The sequence below is a fragment of the Borostomias antarcticus genome (assembly GCF_949987555.1).
Source record: "Borostomias antarcticus genome assembly, chromosome: 6".
Lineage (NCBI taxonomy): Eukaryota > Metazoa > Chordata > Actinopteri > Stomiiformes > Stomiidae > Borostomias > Borostomias antarcticus.
Genome location: NC_140239.1, coordinates 28,690,099 through 28,710,198, shown reverse-complemented (window position 1 = coordinate 28,710,198; position 20,100 = coordinate 28,690,099). Strand labels below are relative to the sequence as shown.

Genomic DNA, 20,100 nt, shown 5'->3' with positions numbered 1-20,100 from the left:
AAAGATATTCCCTTCGAATCAATCAGATAAAGGCACTTTCGGGGTGAGGATGATTCTAGCTCACCGTCATCCTCATTTCCAACTATACCTCCTCTCACCAGAAACAGAGCGTTCACAGCCTATTAAAAGTTCCTCTTTCATTGTACTCTGATCTAACCCAAGCTGTCTAAACTGAACTTGAACTCCTCTTATGGAGAAGCAACCTTTTTCTTGGCGTAGATATCAAGTCAGCTCATTCCTTAGTGCCCCTTTGCTCCTCCCACGTCCTCAGACTCTCAGACTCTGTTCGGGTTTGGAAAACCGATCGTTTCACTTCTCCGCCCTTCCGTTCTCATCCACTTTCAAATGTGTCCGTCACTCGCTGGCGTCTGGCTGCCTCACACCTCCACTTCCTGGTGGCCCCCTTGCCCCGCGGCGGCGGCGGCGGCGGGCGCCACGATGTCGAAGCAGGTCTCCATCATGACGCGTGATTTGCATAGGTTGACACAGTACTCCAGCTCTCCCGTGGCCTGCGCCAGGGCCTCCAGGTAGTCCTGGGACTCCTTGTCCAGATCCTGGTCCACCTCAACTACAGGATTCAAGGGGTAGAGCAGACAGAGAAAACGAGAGAGAGAGAGAGAGAGAGAGAGAGAGAGAGAAAGAGAGAGAGAGATACAGAGAGAGACAGAGAGATACAGAGAGAGAGATACAGAGAGAGAGAGAGACAAAAAGATACAGAGAGAGAGACAGAGATACAGAGAGAGAGACAGAGATACAGAGAGAGAGACAGAGAGATACAGAGAGAGAGAGAGACAGAGAGAGATTACTGTTTGTGTTGACTTGTGATACTCATACACATACACAGTAATGGCCACTTTCATTCACCTTTGAAAGTACATTTCCTGGTGTGTACTGGGTGTTTTTCTAGTTGGTTCTACAGTACATTCAGTCTTCAACTGAGTAACACTATTGGAACCACCCCTCCATTACCTGACCTTATCCTGTCATACCAGGCAGGACTGTTATTGTGACCGATAGTGAAATAACAGCCTTTGACAGGGGTGGACATGCTGATGTCGGATAGGGGGCTTCTCAAGACACACAACCCTCGTAATCACGACACAGAGATGAAAAGGTGATATATGAAGCTTGACTGCTCCCATCATGGGCTTGGTCAACCGGTAGTCCCTTAGCCAATGAGAAGCAGCTCTGGGAAATGTGGAAGGAGGAATGTGATAGAGGGAAAATAATGCCTTATTGATTTTTCGCATACATACTATAGGCCTACGCATGTCCACCTACTGTGTTTTTTTGTTGTTGTTTTTTGCAAAGGCAAGAACGTTGGTGAAACTAAACTGAATTCTTATTTTCTCACAACATGTATGTGAAGGTTCTATGCTGGGCTTCTCTTTGAATTCGATTACCCTTATCCTGTGTACAGTATGGTCTCCTTTCTGTTACCTCATCTCCTACATGCTCAAAGGAAAATGTGACTACAGTAGGAATCGGACACCTGGTCCCAGGCTGTTTTCCTTTGCAATTTTCTTATCCTCAACCCCAAGAATGCTATTTATATAATTATCTTCCCCCAAATACTTTGTTTTCTTTCAGTCACATAAGAGGTCCTGGGGTCATTTTGGTTGTTAGAAAGGTTCCAGCAACAGCTCATAATGGATACTGTATAACTCAACCACTGGAATAGAGGTCTTTTCTGGTGGACCTCCGGGCATCTTGCTGCGCTCAACTGGAAATAGCCTCCTCGTTCAGCCGTTTTGTCTATTTGGGGTTTAGAGGACTGAATCCACTTACTTGCCTTTTGTGTCATCTGAAAGAGGGATGTCATTTTAAGTGGCTTTTCCACATCTGCACTGGCTAAAGCAAGCTATTACCATCTCAGTTACTAAAGCATTCCAGAATAGACCCTGGGACAACCCCATTAAAACTTCAGAGCTCTGCCGGTCTCTTTGTTAACGTATACATACTCTATGTGAGCGAGAACAGTTTCAGCTGTCCGGCTTAATATGGACCGCACATGGCGTTGACTATTATACGATGTCATTACAGGCCAGTCACGCATTCTGCTTGACGCCTGCACAATGTGTTTGTCTACTGCATATCCCAAGGAGCGGAATGGCATTGCCATAGGGCAGTGCAGTAAATAGTACATATGTGACAGAGAACCTTATAGGATATCAGAGATTCCTATGGTGTAGGAGCAAGAACAGTGAGGTTTGTTTACTTACTGTAGCAGTCTGAAAGGGGACCTGCGAGCTAATTTTCAGCCAGGGAGTGCAATGCTAACATGCTTTGTCATCATCTCACAGCAGCCTCATTAGCATCCGAGCTGAGCTATTGCGGTACCAGCAATGAACCCCAGCTGACGGATAACATCACACACAAAACGGCACTCACACTCTCCAGTCCACTTGCTGGGATCCAACATCAACCTGGTCTTGGCGTCCTCCAGTTCCCCCTTCAGACTGTCATGCTTGGCCCGCAGATCCCGGATCTGCTGCTGCCTCTTCTCCAGCATCCTCAACCTGGCGTTGAAGTACAGCAGGCCCTGAGAGAGCACAGCAGAAAGAGGTGAGTGAACAGGAAGACGTGGACGAAACGAGGGAGAGAGAGATGAACGGAGCGAGAGAGCCGGGCGGAGGAGTCTGGGATTAGCCGGGGCCCGCTCAGTGGTAATCTGCGGGGGAGGTAGTTGTCCGTGCAATCTGGGAGTGAAGCTCGCACCAGCGATCAAGGCTTATTCCAAGGAGGATTATTCTAAATTAAATCAAGAGCAGCTAACCTACGGGGACTTAAACCATGTCCATTGGCAGGATTAATCAGGAGTGAGTTGGAAATGAAATTAGCAACTGCGGTAATCTTCTGCTTTGCGTTAATCTTCAGGACAAACGGTGGGATTGCATTTAGACATGTCCACAAGGAACAAGTTATTGAAAGGTAGAATAATGAGACAGATTGTTCCTACCTCCGGACTGTGTTTATTTTAATGCCTTTCTTTTGGTGACAGAAACTACATTTGCACTATTTAACATAGAACAACATTTGCTTATGGATGCGTTGTTTCATGATTGCATTCCACCTTAATCTATGTACTTTATGCAAAATGAATTCAAATCAATATACCTTTTCAACATCCTGAAATGGCTGCAGGAAGATGACAGAGAGAGCAAAGGAAAAATCATTATCAACATTTGCTAACGCACAAATAATTCACACGTTTAATGAAGGCACTTGTCCGCGGAAGCACTCAAGAAAGCACACAATCACAAAAAAGAAACATCATTTTCTGATGCTCAGTGCGACAGGCCCTCAAAGACGAATTGAAGATAATCTTTTCCTAATTGAAAATAAATCAAAGGACCATCGGGCTAAATTAATGTATTTTCCTCCTCATCTTCCCTACACTTCGATGGGTGACTGGCTCTCACTCGTGCACATGGTTAATGACCCATGGACATGGAGAGTGGAGAGGCACATAAAGAGCAATCAGGCGGGGTCTTGATAGTGGGGCCAACCTGCATTCATCACTGGCTCCTCCACCCTGACTTTACCGTGTTGGGCTTCCCCTGCCAGGCCTACCCTTCCCCAGCCATCACTCATATCTAAACTAATTAAACAGCGACAGTAATTGTTTCTGTGATAACCCCAGATACTGACAAACTCCACATGAGTACATTTGTGAGAGCATGCCCTCCTTGGGCGGGCCAACACACATTGCAACAAACCATGGTGGGTTTGAGGATTTGAGACCGTTTAAACTTTTAAACTTGCAACACGCTCAGTTGAGGATGATGAACTCAACCGTTTCCTCAATGTCAGCCCACTGTAAAAGAAGCACCATATCATTGTGCTATGTTTGCAATATATTCTCTAAAATATATGGTGACTTTTAATAAAAACTCACTTTTAGTTTTAAATACTACCCTAAGATACTGTAAGGTGAGAATATGAAGAGTGAAAGCACCTGAGAGTACATAGACATAACAAACACCAAGTACACAAGTAAGGAAAAAGCAAAGACAAAACACAACAATCTTGAAGTCAATCAGACCAAACACATTGACCCAGTTTGGCTAGCTTCCCACAGCATTCCTCCTCAGTGTGCTGCCAATTTGATGGATAAACACACACACACACACACACACACACACACACACACACACACACACACACACACACACACACACACACACACACAACGCAACATGCACAGCGTGCAGACGGGAAAATGTTATCTCACCTCTGTCCCTGTGACGCCCTCTCGCCTCCTCTGCAACCTCTCCACATCGTCGATCTCGTACACCTTGATCTCGAAAGGCTCGTTCAGGGTGCCACCCAAGGGGGGAAGGTCCACCCACTGGCCAGGGCCGCCAGCCTTCCTACCCAGAGAGGAGGTGTCTGGCAGGGGGGTAGGGATGAGCCGGCGACGCTGAAGCCCTGGAGCGAGGAAGCGCAAACAGGAAGTCAGTGGAGGGGAATGGCTGTTAACTGGAGTCGGATACGCACACCGGGAATATCTCGGCTTGTGCAGCACTGCTTTGAAATATGCATGAGGGAAAACGTGAAAAGATACCCAGACGGCAGACGGATAGAAGACTTCTATAGAACAGGATCACATACAGGATCACCTTCAGAGTAGGCACTGATTACATAGTGCATTAGGCACTAGACCGTATCTGTTATGAATCGCGAAGGATGGGCACATTCATTCATTCATTTATGATAATGCTTAGTGGAAGACAAATTGTATCAAATAATGTATCAAAATATCTGTGAAGAAAATAGGTGGAGTATCTGTATTACCGACAAGTAACACATTAATATATGAATGTTCTTTTGATCTGTCCAGCATGCTTAGAAATATGTGGATGGTCATACCTTCACACTTTTTGATAGAAAAGTAATTTAACTCATATAAATGTTAATATTGTTGGACCCAAGAGGAAGAGCATATTGAATACAGTAACGTTAGCTACCTTGAAGACCATCTCTATCTAAAAAGGAAAATACAATTTAGAAATTGAAAGGGATTCTTGGGCTCTAAAAAGCTACCACACTATAAATCCTACATTTTACATAATCATATCCAAGATCTGTTCAAAATAAGGTGGAAGCCTTGATCATCACAAAACTCTCAAAACACTTACCATTGCCCCTCTTCTTGGGTGATTTGGACACTCTGCTCCTATTGGACAAGGACACTCCACTCTCGCTCATGGAGTCATGGGCTGACGAGGTGCTCCCTGTGGTCTCGCTGTCACGGATCATGCTCTCGTAACCACTGCTGCCCCCGCTATGGTAGAAGAGGGCAGTGCGGCCCATGGCGGGAGGCATCTCCCCGCTGAGGACACTGCTGTTGTCGCTGCCATGCCCACTGCTATAGCGTTGGGGCCTCCGTGGTGCTGTGATCTTGCTGTAGGGTGAGGGTAGTGGTGCGCTCACAGGGGACCCTCCGCCACTGCCGCCGCCATCTTTGTCATCGTTTCCAGAGGCCCCCGAACCCCTGCTGAGCTGTTTCCTTGGGCTTCCCGCAGCAAGCTCACTAACTCGGCTGTTGGCAGCCCGGATGGCCTGTTTGGTGCCCATGATCGTGCCTCTTCCTGGCTTGCCGTTGGTTCCTGCCACAGACCGAGCTGGGGATTTCCCAGTTGGAGGTAGGCTGGTGTTGCGTGAGGCTGAAACATCAAGGGATTTGGTGGCATCAAGGGATTTGGAGCTGAGGGTCTTCGAACTGCTGGAAGCCAGTGTTCGAGCCTTCGATCCACTGGCAACCAAGGCCCGGGGATTGGTGTTTGATTTGAGCTGCCCCAGTTTGCTTGTTGTTGCATAAGTGGCAGAGGGGGGTGGAGAGGTAGGGGGTGTGATAGTGGAGGCAGGAACCCCAAGTCTTGGGACTGATCTACTGGATTTTCCATTACCTCCTAAGCTTGCACCACTATTCTCTCTCGAAAGCCCAGGTCTAGACCCGACAGAGGTCAAACTGTCAGATCTCTCCAAGGACATGAGGCTACCATAGTACCTTCCAGAATCACCTTTGGCTCCTCGTATCTTCAGACTTGAGGCCGTCTTGGCTGAGCCATGGTCAGCTTTCAAACTTGATGTTTTGTAACTAAACGAATCCCCTCTTAGCCGCATATCAAATTCTTCCACAGAGACTGACGTTTTAGGTAATGAGGACTTCAAAGCATCGCTGCTTGACCTCAAGGCACTTGGAGATAACACTATCCTAGTTTTCTGATCTAGGCTTGATTTCCTTACAGGCGGGGCAGGAGGAGAGATGCTGCCGGATTTAGGAAGCATGCTGCTCTTCTGTCCATTTCCCTTCTTTCCCAAAGATGCAAACCTCAGACTACCGGTTCCTGAAGGGCTATCGTGGCCCCATTTAGATTCAGAGGAACTGTGGGGGACTGAAACTGTGCCCAGAGTGGTGGCCCCTCGTCTGAGTTGAGGCACCCTGATAAGTGCTTCTCCTTTCTTGCTGCTGGACTTCTCACAACCATCAACCACCCTCTGAGTTGACGAAGATACTTGTACCTTTGGCGGCCGAGGTACACTGTTACTGTTTCCACCTGGCTTCCTGGAAGGAATGCCACTCATGCCATACCTGGGTGGTTTACTCGCGGAAGAAGACTCAGTCACTCTATGTTCTGAATGGCCGCTCCCTCTGAGCCAAAGGTCATCTTGCCTGCCTTCCTGTCTGCTGCAACTTGGGGCAACGGATGAGGTAGGCTTGGTTTTCCTGGGAAGACTGGAGTGAACGGCATGATGGGGTATCTGAGAAGATGTTGAGGTGTTCAGAGTATTGGCTCTCACTTTTGAACCTTTGACAGATGCTTTGGTAGAGTCAGGAGAAGGTGGGCACTTAGTTAAGGAAAGTTTACTTGGGGTGGCAGGGTCACTGTCCAACTCAGAAAAGCAGACACCACTGTCATTCAGAGAGCTCTTGGCACCATGCTGCAAAAAAGGCTCCCTACGAAATATACTAGGGGAGGACAAAATAGAGATGTTCTCTGGTGCCATGCATTTAGCCATCTGTAAGGGTCTACCAGTCAAATGAGTGTCTTCACTTTCGAGTGAACACACACTCACCTCACTAGGCCAGGAGCCAATGGAGGATTGTCTACTACCGTGATGGCCAAACAGCTCCTCCTGTGCCATTTCAGCCACTTCAGAACTGATCCCAGTGGCACCCTCTTGGGATGTGTAAGCATCAAACTCATCATTAATGCTACTAATAATGCTAACAGGTCGGGAGCCAGAGGCCAGGGCCTGAAGAGAGCAGTCACTATTAAAGCTAATGATACTAGATGGACGTCCATTGTCTGGGACAAGGCCGATAGGCAGCTCCTCTACCATTGTGAACACCAGTTCATCCTCCCCATTTAGCTCCACAGGCTGCTGAAGGGTGACGGTGGTCCGTAGGACATCCCTTTCCAGGCACCGGCCTCTCAAGGCTGCCCGTAGATGGCTCACCTCCATGGGACTCCTGCTCATATGCTGGGCTCTCTCCATGACAGGGGAGCCCCCAGGTTGCCCCTGCCCTAGGGCGTGTTGACTTCCGACTGGGGGTGCCCTACTGGCCTCTGTAGTCTGAGTGGGAATCCTTGAGGGCCTTTGCAAGGAGGGTGATGCAGAGGGCTTAGGTACAGATCCTTTGTTGAGGTAGACCTTCTCTCTTACCACGGGCTCAGAGTCCTGGGACAAAGTCTGGAGCTTAGCCACACATGCCTGACTGGCGATGACTAGAATCTTCTCCCCATCTGCACTAGTCCTTTTGTCAGTCTCTGGAATCTCCCCATCTGAGGACACTTTGGAATGTTCCTGCTCAGATTTACTAGGAGCTGGGTGGGTAACAGAGGGCTTTTGGGAGGGGGCTTTTACATCTTCTTCTGTGGTTTTGGTAGGTCCAACTTGAGTCCTTGGGGCTACTTGTGCACCCGCTACCTCCCCAGTGAAGGCGGCTGGGCCCTCGCTGCCATCGATGCACTCCAGTCTTTCTTGTAACTCTGCAAAAGTGTTACACTTAAAGTGGTCCCCGTCTGACCGTGGGCCATCTTTGACCCGCCTCTTATTCAGAGATGGAATTATGGGAACAAAGGCAGGCGGTCCCTCGTTGTCGCTGAGCTCTCTGTCCGAAATGGCGGCCCCGCCAGGTCCGATGTAGATGACCGTGTCGCAAGAGTGCTCACTGCTGGACGAGTAGTCCGGGTCGCTAGACAACATGGCGGGCATATCTGGGTCAAGAGCCACGGTACGAGGGTGGAAGGGTTTGAGGTGGGGCGGCCGACGGATTTTGCCCTCCTCACAGGAGCTCTCGCCACCCGAGGAGCTTGATGCATACTGCAGGAGAGAGAGCAGGAGAGAGACCAACAAAATACAAGTCTGAGGCAAGGATTCAACAGCTGAATTCCAGTGAGTGATCAATTACAAGACAAATCAATTTGTTGAGAATCACATGTCAATATCATGAAAGGTTAAAAGTGCAAGCCAAAACTACATTAAAATGTATGTCAATATAATGTATTGGCTTGTAAGTTATGCCTCCATATGGCATCTCTGATCTATAGAATGTAACATGCTGTCAATCTGCCTAATTATGTTGACAGTATGCTGCTGTAATCTCAGTGCATACATTGCAATTCCCATATGGATGCCAAGTATTGATTACATGGCATAAGGCACTGAGAAATACTCATCTAAATTATTGCTGTAACTGTCCCTCCTTCTGAGGGAACGATACAGATTAACTTTATAGATTGAATTCTTTATGCTAGGCTCATTATTACCCATGGGAAATCATTCAAGCATTTAGAAAAATTTTCAAATTAAGCAATATCAGAGCCGAAAGGATGTTTGAAGAAAAGCCATGCTCCATTCCAAATCATTCAAAAGACCATAGCTTGACTCATTCCTAATCTTAGTAAGACTACACATACAGTACACACACCTTATGAATTCACGCACGCACGCACACACACACACACACACACACACACACACACACACACACACACACACACACACACACACACACACACACACACACACACACACATCAGTGTCCAAACCCTAGCCTTGTACAGAATCTAGATTAAATGAAACTACCTTGGATTTCTTCTTCCTCATGCGGTGAATGCGCGAGGCCAGCTGCACAGTGGTGAGCGTCTCCATATAATTGGTTGGTGAGTCGGAGATGTGAGCAATCATGGTGGTTCGACAGTTGATGTTGCCCAGCGATTCCCTCAGCAACATGGTGAGCTTGCTATCCCTGAATAATACATCAGAAAATCCCTCGTTAGCCTCAAAAGACCAGAGCCTCACCATGAAAACCCCACCCACCAAACCCCCAGGACCATAGCAACCATCCCAAGGGTTCGGCACGGACAGGCCAAACGGAATGGAAATTATCTCTAATTTTTCATTGATGGAACCCCACTTTCATCTAACCTCACATGTATAGTCTTAAAGTAGGCCAATCTGTTCAATGTTCATGAAAGCTTCTGTTTTTGAATAGGCACCAAAAAAAAAAAAAAGCTAGCTGAATTTACAAGCCTTCCAATCCCCGTTATCCAATTAACTCTCAGACAGACCCTACAGTATATTACTCTCGACCACCTCCCCAAAAATAAAGCCGGAATCCAGCCTTTCCCTGAACCAAACTACCCGAGTTTGTTCTCCCCGTCGTCTTGCTCATTCAAATCGGCTAATAGGCTTCAAGACCCACAAAGAGAGATAAAAGGACCAGGACCCACCGCCAGACGCAACACAAGATCAAATGGTAAACAAAGAGTCAGACAACATAGAGGCTCCACGGGATAAACACCCAGAAAACATAACGTGTGTTCGAATTGCCGTGTTCAATATCTTGTTAGTCTTGAATGCTCTTGTGTCTTTTTTGACATACCTATAGGGTACATGTTTGGCCCCATTGGCCAAGGCGAGGATAACATTTCCCAGGGCGGACAGTGACAGACACTGGCCTCCACCTCCTTCTCGGGTTCGACTAATGTCTGTCTCACAGCTGCCCAGGTCCAGAAGGTGTAGACGGCTACGCCCACCAGACACTAAAAGGGAGGAATACAGAACAGAGTCAGAAAGCGGGGGAGAGAGATTAAGAAAGAAAGAAAGAAAGAAAGAGAGAGAGAGAGGGTTCAGCTACAAGCGCATTGTGTTGCCTCTGGGTATGAAATGCGCTATACAAATAAAGCTTTGATTGATTGATTGATTGACAAGCTCAAATACTAAAAATGTGTTCAAACTCCATCATTCATCACCATCTAGAGAGCTCAGTGCTAAATGGCTGCCACAATGACTGACAACCATGAGGCTATGATAGTGCATCTCAAGGGAGCCACCCCAATGGTAAATTGCAGTGGCACACAATCAAAAGAGGGGATGCAATTGGCTTTATGGACCCAATGACTCAAGAGTCATGCACAGATGGCACAAAGATGACAATCAAAGCGGCTGGCACATCCTGACTAACTGCCAGGGAAAAGATGGTACGGTTGAGAGGACAGAATTTGCCCCATTTGAGCACATCTGGGTCAGCGATATGAAAACTGACTCATTTTATGAAAAGCGAGAGAAATGAGTCCCTGATTTAATACAGTGACGGCTTCGGAGATTATCCTCAACGCGGCGTGATCTAGAAACCCCTGGTGCACAAAATGGGAAGTAGAGCTCAGATTGGGTGAATGCGGACTAGCGAATGCAAACTAGCCTTCCGTTTTATGTACCTCTCTATGAACATTCCCAGAAAAAAAGACGACAAGACTCATTAGCTATTAAAATGTATTCCGGATAGCAGAGTGACTACCCACCCCCGCACTCAAGCTAGAGGAGTGAAATACTAATGACCATTGCTAATGTGAGAGATGCCGTGATGACAGGTAGGGCTGGACAGGCTAATGAAAATATGCTAGCTTTCCTTGTTAGTATTCATGTTAAGACTGTTATCAGCAACTCCAAATGGAACTAATTAATGCGTTAAAATGAGGAGAGAGAGAGAGTGAAAGAGAAGAGAGAAAGATAATAGACCTCTTTGATAGTCCTCTCAACATACTAATGATGCATGTGAAATATGCTCTCAAGATAAAAAAAGGCTGAGGTTTTCATTGTGCTGATCATAGTGGTTCTTTAGAGCTGAGACCAAATCAGTGACCGTAGGATCGCGCAGGGGTTTAGCTGCATCAATACCACGGTTGATATGGAGCTAATGAAGGCTTTATGACACATTCTGCCTGGAAAAAGTCATTTTGTAAACGTTACGATGATATCTAATGCCCTCACCGAATGAGAAGATGGTGTGATAATGGTCATGATGTATCAAACAAATGATCTCAACTCCTGGCTAAATAAGATGATTTATGAAAATGGATTCATAAATGTGTTCCCTCGTGACACAGTACTCATAACAAAGCAACCTACAATGCGCACGCACACAAAAATAAAACAAATTAACACACACACACACACACACACACACACACACACACAGAACATGAAGAGAGGCCCTCACTTCCTCCTTTGGCGCTCTTTTCCATGCGGTACTGGTAGACGTGTAGGGTGAAGAGGACGTGGGAGTTCCTCCTCTCCTCCTCCAGGAGGTGGGGGCCGTTGGTGCTCCTCGCGGCCAGGGCTGCGTCCAGGAAGTAGGCAGCCCGCTCGGCCGTGGCCGCCCGCAACTCGCTCTGGTTCTGGAGCTGTGGAGGGGGAGGTGTGGAGAGACCAGGAGGGAGGGGGGTGAAGGGGAGAGAGGGAGCGAGCAAGAGGGTAAGGCAGAGAGAGAGAGAGAGAGGAGAGTGATGAGAGAGGTGGAGAGAGGTAGGTGTTAAGCAAGTGAGATGGAGCCACAGAGGTGAAACGGGGAGAGATATCAGCAGATTCGGAGAGACGCGGGTGTAGAGAGAGAATGCGTAAGAGAGAAAGGCAGAGGCGAGGCGAATGAGAAAAGAGCAAGAGATGATAAGAGACAGAATTAGAAGGGTCTGGCTAATTGGACGAGAGGCACACATTTCTGGTCTGCTCTCCAGGGTGATAAGGTGGTCTTATATGCGCCCAGAGGGAGGGAGATTAGGGGAGGGGGGAAGCAGAGCGTCCACACCCACACAGACAGGTCACAGGAGAAGGGCAGGTAGAAGGGCGGAGGGGGGCTGACTAAAATATAACCTTTTTTGTGGCCTCCAAGCAGGAGGCTGCAAGTAGGTATCGGTTGGTTTCCGTTACTCATTATGGGACACATTTTGGCCAAGCGTTGGCAGAAATGTGAGCATTAATGTCTTGAATAATTATTCCAAGGGCAGTGTGATTCTTTGTGACGCTTCAATCAAATTTATCAGATTGAAATCAACTCTGAGATGCACATGTATACACAAATCACACTAACATATAGTATTGTATACTAGTGTTGTAGTACTCGAGACCGGTCTCAAGACCACTTTTTGAAGGTCTCGGTCTCGTCTCGGAATCGACTGCATTTTTACTTGGTCTTGTTTCGGTCTCTGGGTTTTATTCCAAGACCGCAACTCTGGGAATGCCTGTGCATTTTCTAATTTATTTGTTAACATCATTACTGGGATTGGATGTAAACCTCCCCGCTTCAAATGCAACCAATAACCAGTCTCTAATTAGAACAAATGTAATGGTTGTGTCATCAACCTGCCTCCCGCGTCTAATGAAGTGACTGAGGGAGACAGGTGGTGTTGTCTACTTCTAAGGATGTTGGCAAATTCATTCATCATAAAATTTGGCTATGTAAATCACAAGGAATTTTTGTGCACATCTACACTAAGAGAAAAGCACACAGCGGTGTGTAAATACTGTGATGCTACACTTACAGAGACTGCTGGGACCACGTCCAACTTTTATCGTTATTTAGAATGGAAGCATAAAGAAAGGTAAGCTCGTACGCTATCAAAGCTAGCTAACGTTGCGTTACGTTAGCTAAACTGCTTCTGTATGGTGCCCTCCTGTATCATTAGGTCTTCTCAGTTCCATCGCGCCGTACAGTAAACCCCCCTGCAGTGTTCATGTTGTCATGAAACATCTGGCCACAAGGTGTTAGCAGAGCTAGTAATTAATGTATTCTTACGGCAGCTGGAAGTAGCCTAGCCTACTTATTTGAAGCATTTTAGCCATGAACCCCCTTATATTCAGATTAGTGATAGGGCTGGAGTTGGTTCGGTTTTGAAAGCACAATTTCAAAACAAGATCAAGCACTGTAAGAATAGCAGGCGCGGTTATTCTTATGGCCGGGTGTTGTGGCCATAGATAATGTAGGGCACTGTTAGAATAGGGGGCACTGTGTGTGTGTGTGTGTGTGTGTGTGTGTGTGTGTGTGTGTGTGTGTGTGTGTGTTTCATTTGGTAAAGAAGAGTGTGTGGTCTGTTGGTTGTGCTGGGAGTCTTTTGCCACAAACAAAATCTTTTAGGATCACCAAAATCCTCGGACCCCGGGCTTGGTCTTGACTCGGTCTCGTCCTGCCTTGGTCTTGGTCTTGACTCGGTCTCGTCCTGTCTTGGTCTTGGTCTTGACTCGGTCTCGTCCTGCCTTGGTCTTGGTCTTGACTCGGTCTCGTCCTGCCTTGGTCTTGGTCTTGACTCGGTCTCATCCTGCCTTGGTCTTGGTCTTGACTCGGTCTCGTCCTGCCTTGGTCTTGGTCTTCACTCGGTCTCGTCCTGTCTTGGTCTTGGTCTTGACTCGGTCTCGCCCTGCCTTGGTCTTGGTCTTGACTCAGTCTCGTCCTGCCTTGGTCTTGGTCTTGACTTGGTCTCAACCCCTAAAAGTCTTGGTCTTGTCTTGGTCTCGATATACTCTGGTCTTAGTCTTGACTTGGTCTCGGGTTAGGCGGTCTTGACTACAACACTATTGTATACCACCGCACCCCCCAACCCCCCCCCCCCCCCCCCACACACACACACACACACGCAGTACCTGCGACCCACAGACGGGGTCCTCGCGCAGGTAGACCCCGGGGGACTGGCCGTCCTGCTGGCTGCCCGAGGACTCGTCCGCCAGCAGGTCGGTGAGCGTCTCGTCCCGGCCGGAGATCTCCACGGCGGACACGCGGACGGAGAAGCGCGCCCCGGCCTTCTCCTTGCGCTCCTCGATGAGCTTGAAGAGCCAGGAGATGGCGGTGGGGGCCACGCCCAGGCTCTGGGTGGAGCAGTCCCTGCCGATCATGGTGTAGGTCTTGCCTGTGGCGGAGGGGGCAAAGGTCATTTGAGGTAGCTGAGTTTGCAAGTGGCGACATAGCCATGCCCAAATAAAGATAATATATGAACTGTATGTTGGTGAATATAGCTGGTGGATATTACTGACTGACAGATGGATATAGTATGAGAAAATATAATATGAGTAAAGGGGGTATGAGTTCGTTCAATACTGAGAGGACAGATCTATTCAAATACTGAGAGAAGGACAGATCTATTCAAATATTGAGAGAAGGACAGATCTATTAAAATACTGAGAGGACAGATCTATTCAAATACTGAGAGAAGGACAGATCTATTCAAATACTGAGAGAAGGACAGATCTATTTAAATACTGAGAGAAGGACAGATCTATTCAAATACTGAGAGAAGGACAGATCTATTCAAATACTGAGAGAAGGACAGATATATTCAAATACTGAGAGAAAGACGGATATATTCAAATACTGAGAGAAGGACAGATATATTCAAATACTGAGAGAAGGACAGATCTATTCAAATACTGAGAGAAGGACAGATCTATTCATTCATTGCTTAACTAATAGCTGTGAATAAAACCATGCATTGGAAACTGTTCTCTCCAAAGGGTTGTGTTGGTAGAGCAAGAGGGACTGACTGAAGAACTTCTGAAGAGCTTCTCACACTGATGGAAAACACATATTGACTTCTTTGAGTGGCCATTGCCAAACATAAAAGCTGAAAACTAAAGAGTAGAAGTAGCAGCTCAGTAGTAATAGTGCTGGAGGTAATGCTTGTAAAGCCAAACAAATCGTGAGGTTCTTGAAGCTCAGCAGAGGAGCAGACGGGCCCACACAGCTGGAGCTAAAACAGAGGAGAGGGGAAGGAGAGGAGGGCTGGACAGACAGCTAGATGAGATGAGTTTGCACACACAAGCACACACACACACACACACACACACACGAACACACGCACACACCAACCCATACAAACACACAAACATAGTGCGCCCACTCATGGTGGGGGGGAAGCACAGACAAATCCCACATGCACACCGCACCCACACACAAACACACACACACACACACACACACACACACACACACACACACACACACACACACACACACACACACACACACACACACACACACACAGACTTGCACCTGAAGACATTACACACAAATGGCCGCTGGCTCCTTCTGTCACTCCCCCTCCTTCTCTTCTTTCAACCAAAGCAATTCACACAAAGTAATAGAAGGAGGCAGAATAACAGAGGGAGAGGAACTCTCCATCTTTCTGCTCCATTGTACCAAATGATTTAGACCCTCACTTACCAAGGTTAGCATGGCCAAAGCAAAAGATGCATCCATCAGCACCATTCACCACGGACTGGATGACTTCCGCCACTGTCCCCGAGCACACTTCAGCCTATGAGGACAGAGCACAGCTCGCGTCAGCCAATGACAATACATCATATCACAGCCAATAGAAATAGAGCGTTAGTGATGATGATGACATGGACACATATCGCCCCTCGGCAAAAAAAAAAAAGTGTGAGTCTAGGACAGGATGTTCTAGTCTAATCAGTCATGGACACCTCAAAGCCTTGATGGTAAAAGGAATCAGTTCGCAGGTGGATTTCATTATGTTGCAAAGCCACTATCAATGAAATTAATTTGACTTACAACCTCGGGTGAGATTTATAAACCGGAGGGACATGACAATATGATACCCACCACGGTAGAAGCTGAAACACATTTCAAAACGGCCTTTTCAACATATTCCTCCCGAACCCAGATAGCTTCACAGCTATCCTCCCTAGCCTATTCACATGTCTACGCGCTGTCTCTGCATCGCATGCAAACCTTGAACCTCGGGCTGCTTCCGAGGTGTACGGTAGTAATGTAATAGAGGTCTGCATTGCGTTACGAGTGACATATGGCTTTCCTGCCGGCAGCAGATAGCAGGCTGGGTCTCGGATCTATCCCACAGCCAGCGCTAGGCAGCTTGTCCCTGGAGATAGGCAGAGCTGGAGAGTGGCGATGCCACAAAGCCTCCATGATGAAGTGTTTAAACTCTGGCACCTCGCCTCTGTGTGTGTGTGTGCATGCGAGTGTGTGTGTGCGTGTGTCTGTGTGTGTGTGCGTGTGTGTACAGTATGTGTGTGTGTCTGTGTGTGTGCGTGTGTGTGTGTGTGTGTGTAAGAGAGAATAAGAGAGGGAGGGAGACACAGTAGCACACCTGTGTGAGTACAGATGAGAATATGAGTCCCCTCTGCCTATGTGAGTGTGCTTTCATGAGTTTACGACCGTGGGTTTGTGTGAGAGTCTGTTGTGTATCTGTTGTTGTGCGACTGTATGAATATGCATTTGCCTGTGTCTTTGTGTGTGCACTGACGCTTGTGTGTGTGAGACAGATTTGAGTTGTCCGTTATTCTGAAGCAGCTCCAATATCTTCCTCTTGAAAGCCTCCATTTCTTTTGAACAACGCTGGCTAGGCTGCCGATCACCAGGCCTTAGGATGTTTTGGCATAACCCTATAACCTTTGTGACCTTGCGCAGTGCTACAGCTAAAACCAAACAGCTAGCGATGCTTATTCTCCCTTCCCTCGCTCTGGGTTAGGGACCCCGACCGTGAGCTCTGGGCAAGGCTAGCTACAAGTGCTGGATATCCTCGCCCTTAATCTGATTCTTTGTCTCTCTCGCCCCCTCTTATACAACTCCCACCCACTGCAAAGCTGAATTCTTGGTGTGCAATTCGATATTTTTGGAAAGCCATATTGCCTTCATTGGAATGTAAAGCACTTTGACTTAAAGGGAACAACTGTTCAACCCTGTTCTGAAGAAATCCCCCCACCCACACACGTACGCACGTGCGCACACACGCGCGCGCACACACACACATACACACACACATGTACACAAATGCATTCCCAAAGATAGTGGCTGCAGACGCTTTCCTTGTTTCTCCTGACACACAGTCATCTCGAGATCACCCATACACACACACACACACACACACAGTCATCTCGAGTTCACCCTTATACACACACACACACACACACACACACACACACACACAGTCATCTCGAGATCACCCATACACACACACACACACACACACACACAGTCATCTCGAGATCACACATACACACACACACACAGTCATCTCGAGATCACACATACACACACACACACACAGTCATCTCGAGATCACTCATACACACACACACACACACACACACACACACACACACACACACACACAGTCATCTCGAGATCACACACATGCACACACACAGTCATCTCGAGATCACACATACAGTACACACACACACACACACACACACAGTCATCTCGAGATCACACATACACACACACACACAATCTGGAGATCACCCGTGCACCAGTTCTTAAATGTGGTCCCAGGGTGATCTTAGAACCTTCCATCAAGGCTTCCATGCTCAGTTGAAAAATCAGTGTTACTGTGTGCTGGAACAAAACCAAGGCCTCCAGCCCCCTTCCCAGCATTCCTGACCTGGAACCCACATCCTTGGCTCCATACCGCGGCTAGGGGGAAGAGGGATATTCACCTGTGAGGCATCCTGGGTAAACACGGCGTCAAAAGCAAACATCTTGGGGGCGGCGGCGGCTGTGGAGCGCCTCTGGGCGGCGCCGGAGTGGCCGTTAGCCGACGTTTCGCAGAGGGTGACCTGCTTCTTGCGGGCGTCCAACTTGAGGAACGACATGGACTCCGAGGTGTCGCGAGAGCCCTGCGCAGAGCAGATGCGCACCATCACTTTGACCTGCGGAAAAAGAGGAGAAAACGCCGTCAAAACCCTGGATACCTTTTCCTACGTTAAAGGGAATTGTTAGTCGCTTTGGATAAAAGCGTCTGCTAAATGACTGGAATGGAATGGAATGGATAAAACATAACTAAACCACACTGAAGACCTTTTGTGTTTTTTTTGCTAACCTGGCCCATGGACTTGCATACCGCAAAGATTTGCATACTGTGAATCTCTTGCCAACAAGTCTGTCTATCTGGCACTAATTTGTCAGCTATTAAACATTTCGTTTTGATTTAAGCCGTTCCCAAGGGAGAAACAAAAACCATAAAGCGATAGCATGTCAATCCACAGTTGAGAAAAGGTAGAGAAACGCTGGGGCACATTACATTAGACACCTGTTTTTTTGCTCAATGCTAATGCTCATTGCACCTGGTCATACCCGATGCTAACGGCCCATTCTAATTAGCATGAACGAAGTGCTACGCTACGCTACGCTAGCATCCCTCGGCTCCCTTGCCAGGGATTATCCTTCACGCCGTTCTGAGGCTTGGACATGATACAACTTGGCAGGATGGGGATATTCTGTTTCTCTCAGGCAAACACACACACACACACACACACACACACACACACACACACACACACACACACACACACACACACACACACACACCTTCTTCCCAACAGTGACATGTGAGCCACTACAGGGACTCTCCAGACGTTGATCCGAGGTTCCTGAGAGGCCTTCCCAGACCTTAGCATGACATTGACTGGCAATGGTATCAAACGTAAAGTCAACAATATCTTCCTAAGGAATAAAAAGATACAACTTTTTTTTTTTCTTCAATTCTTTCCATTGGTCCAGCAGCTTGGCCTGCAATGACGCTGAAGCCCACAACAGCAGCTGGCTAAACATTGACTGGGCCACTGAGGCTAGCGTAGCGTAGCATCTGACAGCTCTGGGTCTCCAATGTTTTTTATTATTTTTTATTTTTTATGTGGCCATCAAATAACAGCTGAATTGGCAGCTTATTCTGAAGGGGGATGTTAAGTTCAAAGCCAATAACATTCTTGGTCGGCAGCAATTTGAAATGATGTGTGACCCTGACCAAGCAGCTGTATCAGGACTTGTAGCTCACATCACCGGTACACACAGAACAGACACCTATAGACAAACAGTCTTTTCAAACAAAACTGCTTCTTTTTAATGAAAGTATAGCATGGTTCTAAACATTAATGTTTGGTTCTGATCCATACATGTATTTAGGTTCACCTGTAATCATCTATAGAGCAAAAATCAGAAAGCTAAAAAAAAAAATATATATAGTCATATGTTTGAATATGATATATAAAGTACGGTCAAGCCAAGTCTGCACACTCCTTTCACCTTCTCTGCTTTTATTACATTATAGACTCATTCAACAATAGATTGAGTTCATTTTTGCCTCAAACATCTACACACAATAGCCAATAATAACGAAGTGAAAACAGGTTTTCAGAAAATATGCAATGTTATTTTACTGACCAAAATAGGTTATTTAGGGGTTACATATCTTTACACACCCTTGGTTGATGCACCTTTGGCAGCGATTACAGCTTCCAGGCATCCTGGGAAAGACGCTACAAGCTTGGCACGCTTGTTTTTGGGGATTTTTGCCCATGGCATACAGTATCCTTGCAAGCTCCGTCAGGTTGGATGGGGAGTGTCGGTACACAGACATTTTCAGCTTTTTGCACAGATGTTCAATGTTATTCAGGTCTGGGCTCTGGCTGGATCACTCAAGGACATTCACAGACTTTCTGGAAGGTAATACTTCGCCCCAGTCTGAGGTCCAGAGCGCTCTGGAGCAGGTTTTCTTCCTGCATTCATCTTTCGCTCTAGCAGGACTAGTCGCCCCGTTCCCACTGCTGAAAAATATCCCCACATCATGATGTTGCCACCACCATGCTTCACTGTAGGGATGGTATTAACTAGGTGATGATACCTCCATGCTTCACTGTAGGGATGGTATTAACCTGGTGATGATACCTCCATGCTTCACTGTAGGGATGGTATTAGCCCAGTGATGATACCTCCATGCTTCACTGTAGGGATGGTATTAACCCAGTGATGATACCTCCATGCTTCACTGTAGGGATGGT

General features: G+C 47.2%; 1 protein-coding gene across 1 annotated transcript in view; it reads right to left on the bottom strand.

Moving 5' to 3' along the window:
• Positions 1 to 377: 377 nt before the first annotated feature.
• Positions 378 to 20,100, bottom strand: part of kif26aa (kinesin family member 26Aa) — a gene marked incomplete at both ends in the record, with an annotated part of 98,675 nt that continues 78,952 nt past the window's right edge. Inside the window, 11 exons of the mRNA XM_084439574.1 lie at positions 378 to 568; positions 2,392 to 2,542; positions 3,118 to 3,138; positions 4,235 to 4,431; positions 5,142 to 8,334; positions 9,100 to 9,262; positions 9,899 to 10,058; positions 11,516 to 11,699; positions 13,930 to 14,192; positions 15,503 to 15,596; positions 17,761 to 17,973. Of these exons, the coding sequence (XP_084295700.1) occupies positions 378 to 568; positions 2,392 to 2,542; positions 3,118 to 3,138; positions 4,235 to 4,431; positions 5,142 to 8,334; positions 9,100 to 9,262; positions 9,899 to 10,058; positions 11,516 to 11,699; positions 13,930 to 14,192; positions 15,503 to 15,596; positions 17,761 to 17,973 (4,830 nt within the window). The remainder of the gene's footprint in view (positions 569 to 2,391; positions 2,543 to 3,117; positions 3,139 to 4,234; positions 4,432 to 5,141; positions 8,335 to 9,099; positions 9,263 to 9,898; positions 10,059 to 11,515; positions 11,700 to 13,929; positions 14,193 to 15,502; positions 15,597 to 17,760; positions 17,974 to 20,100) is intronic.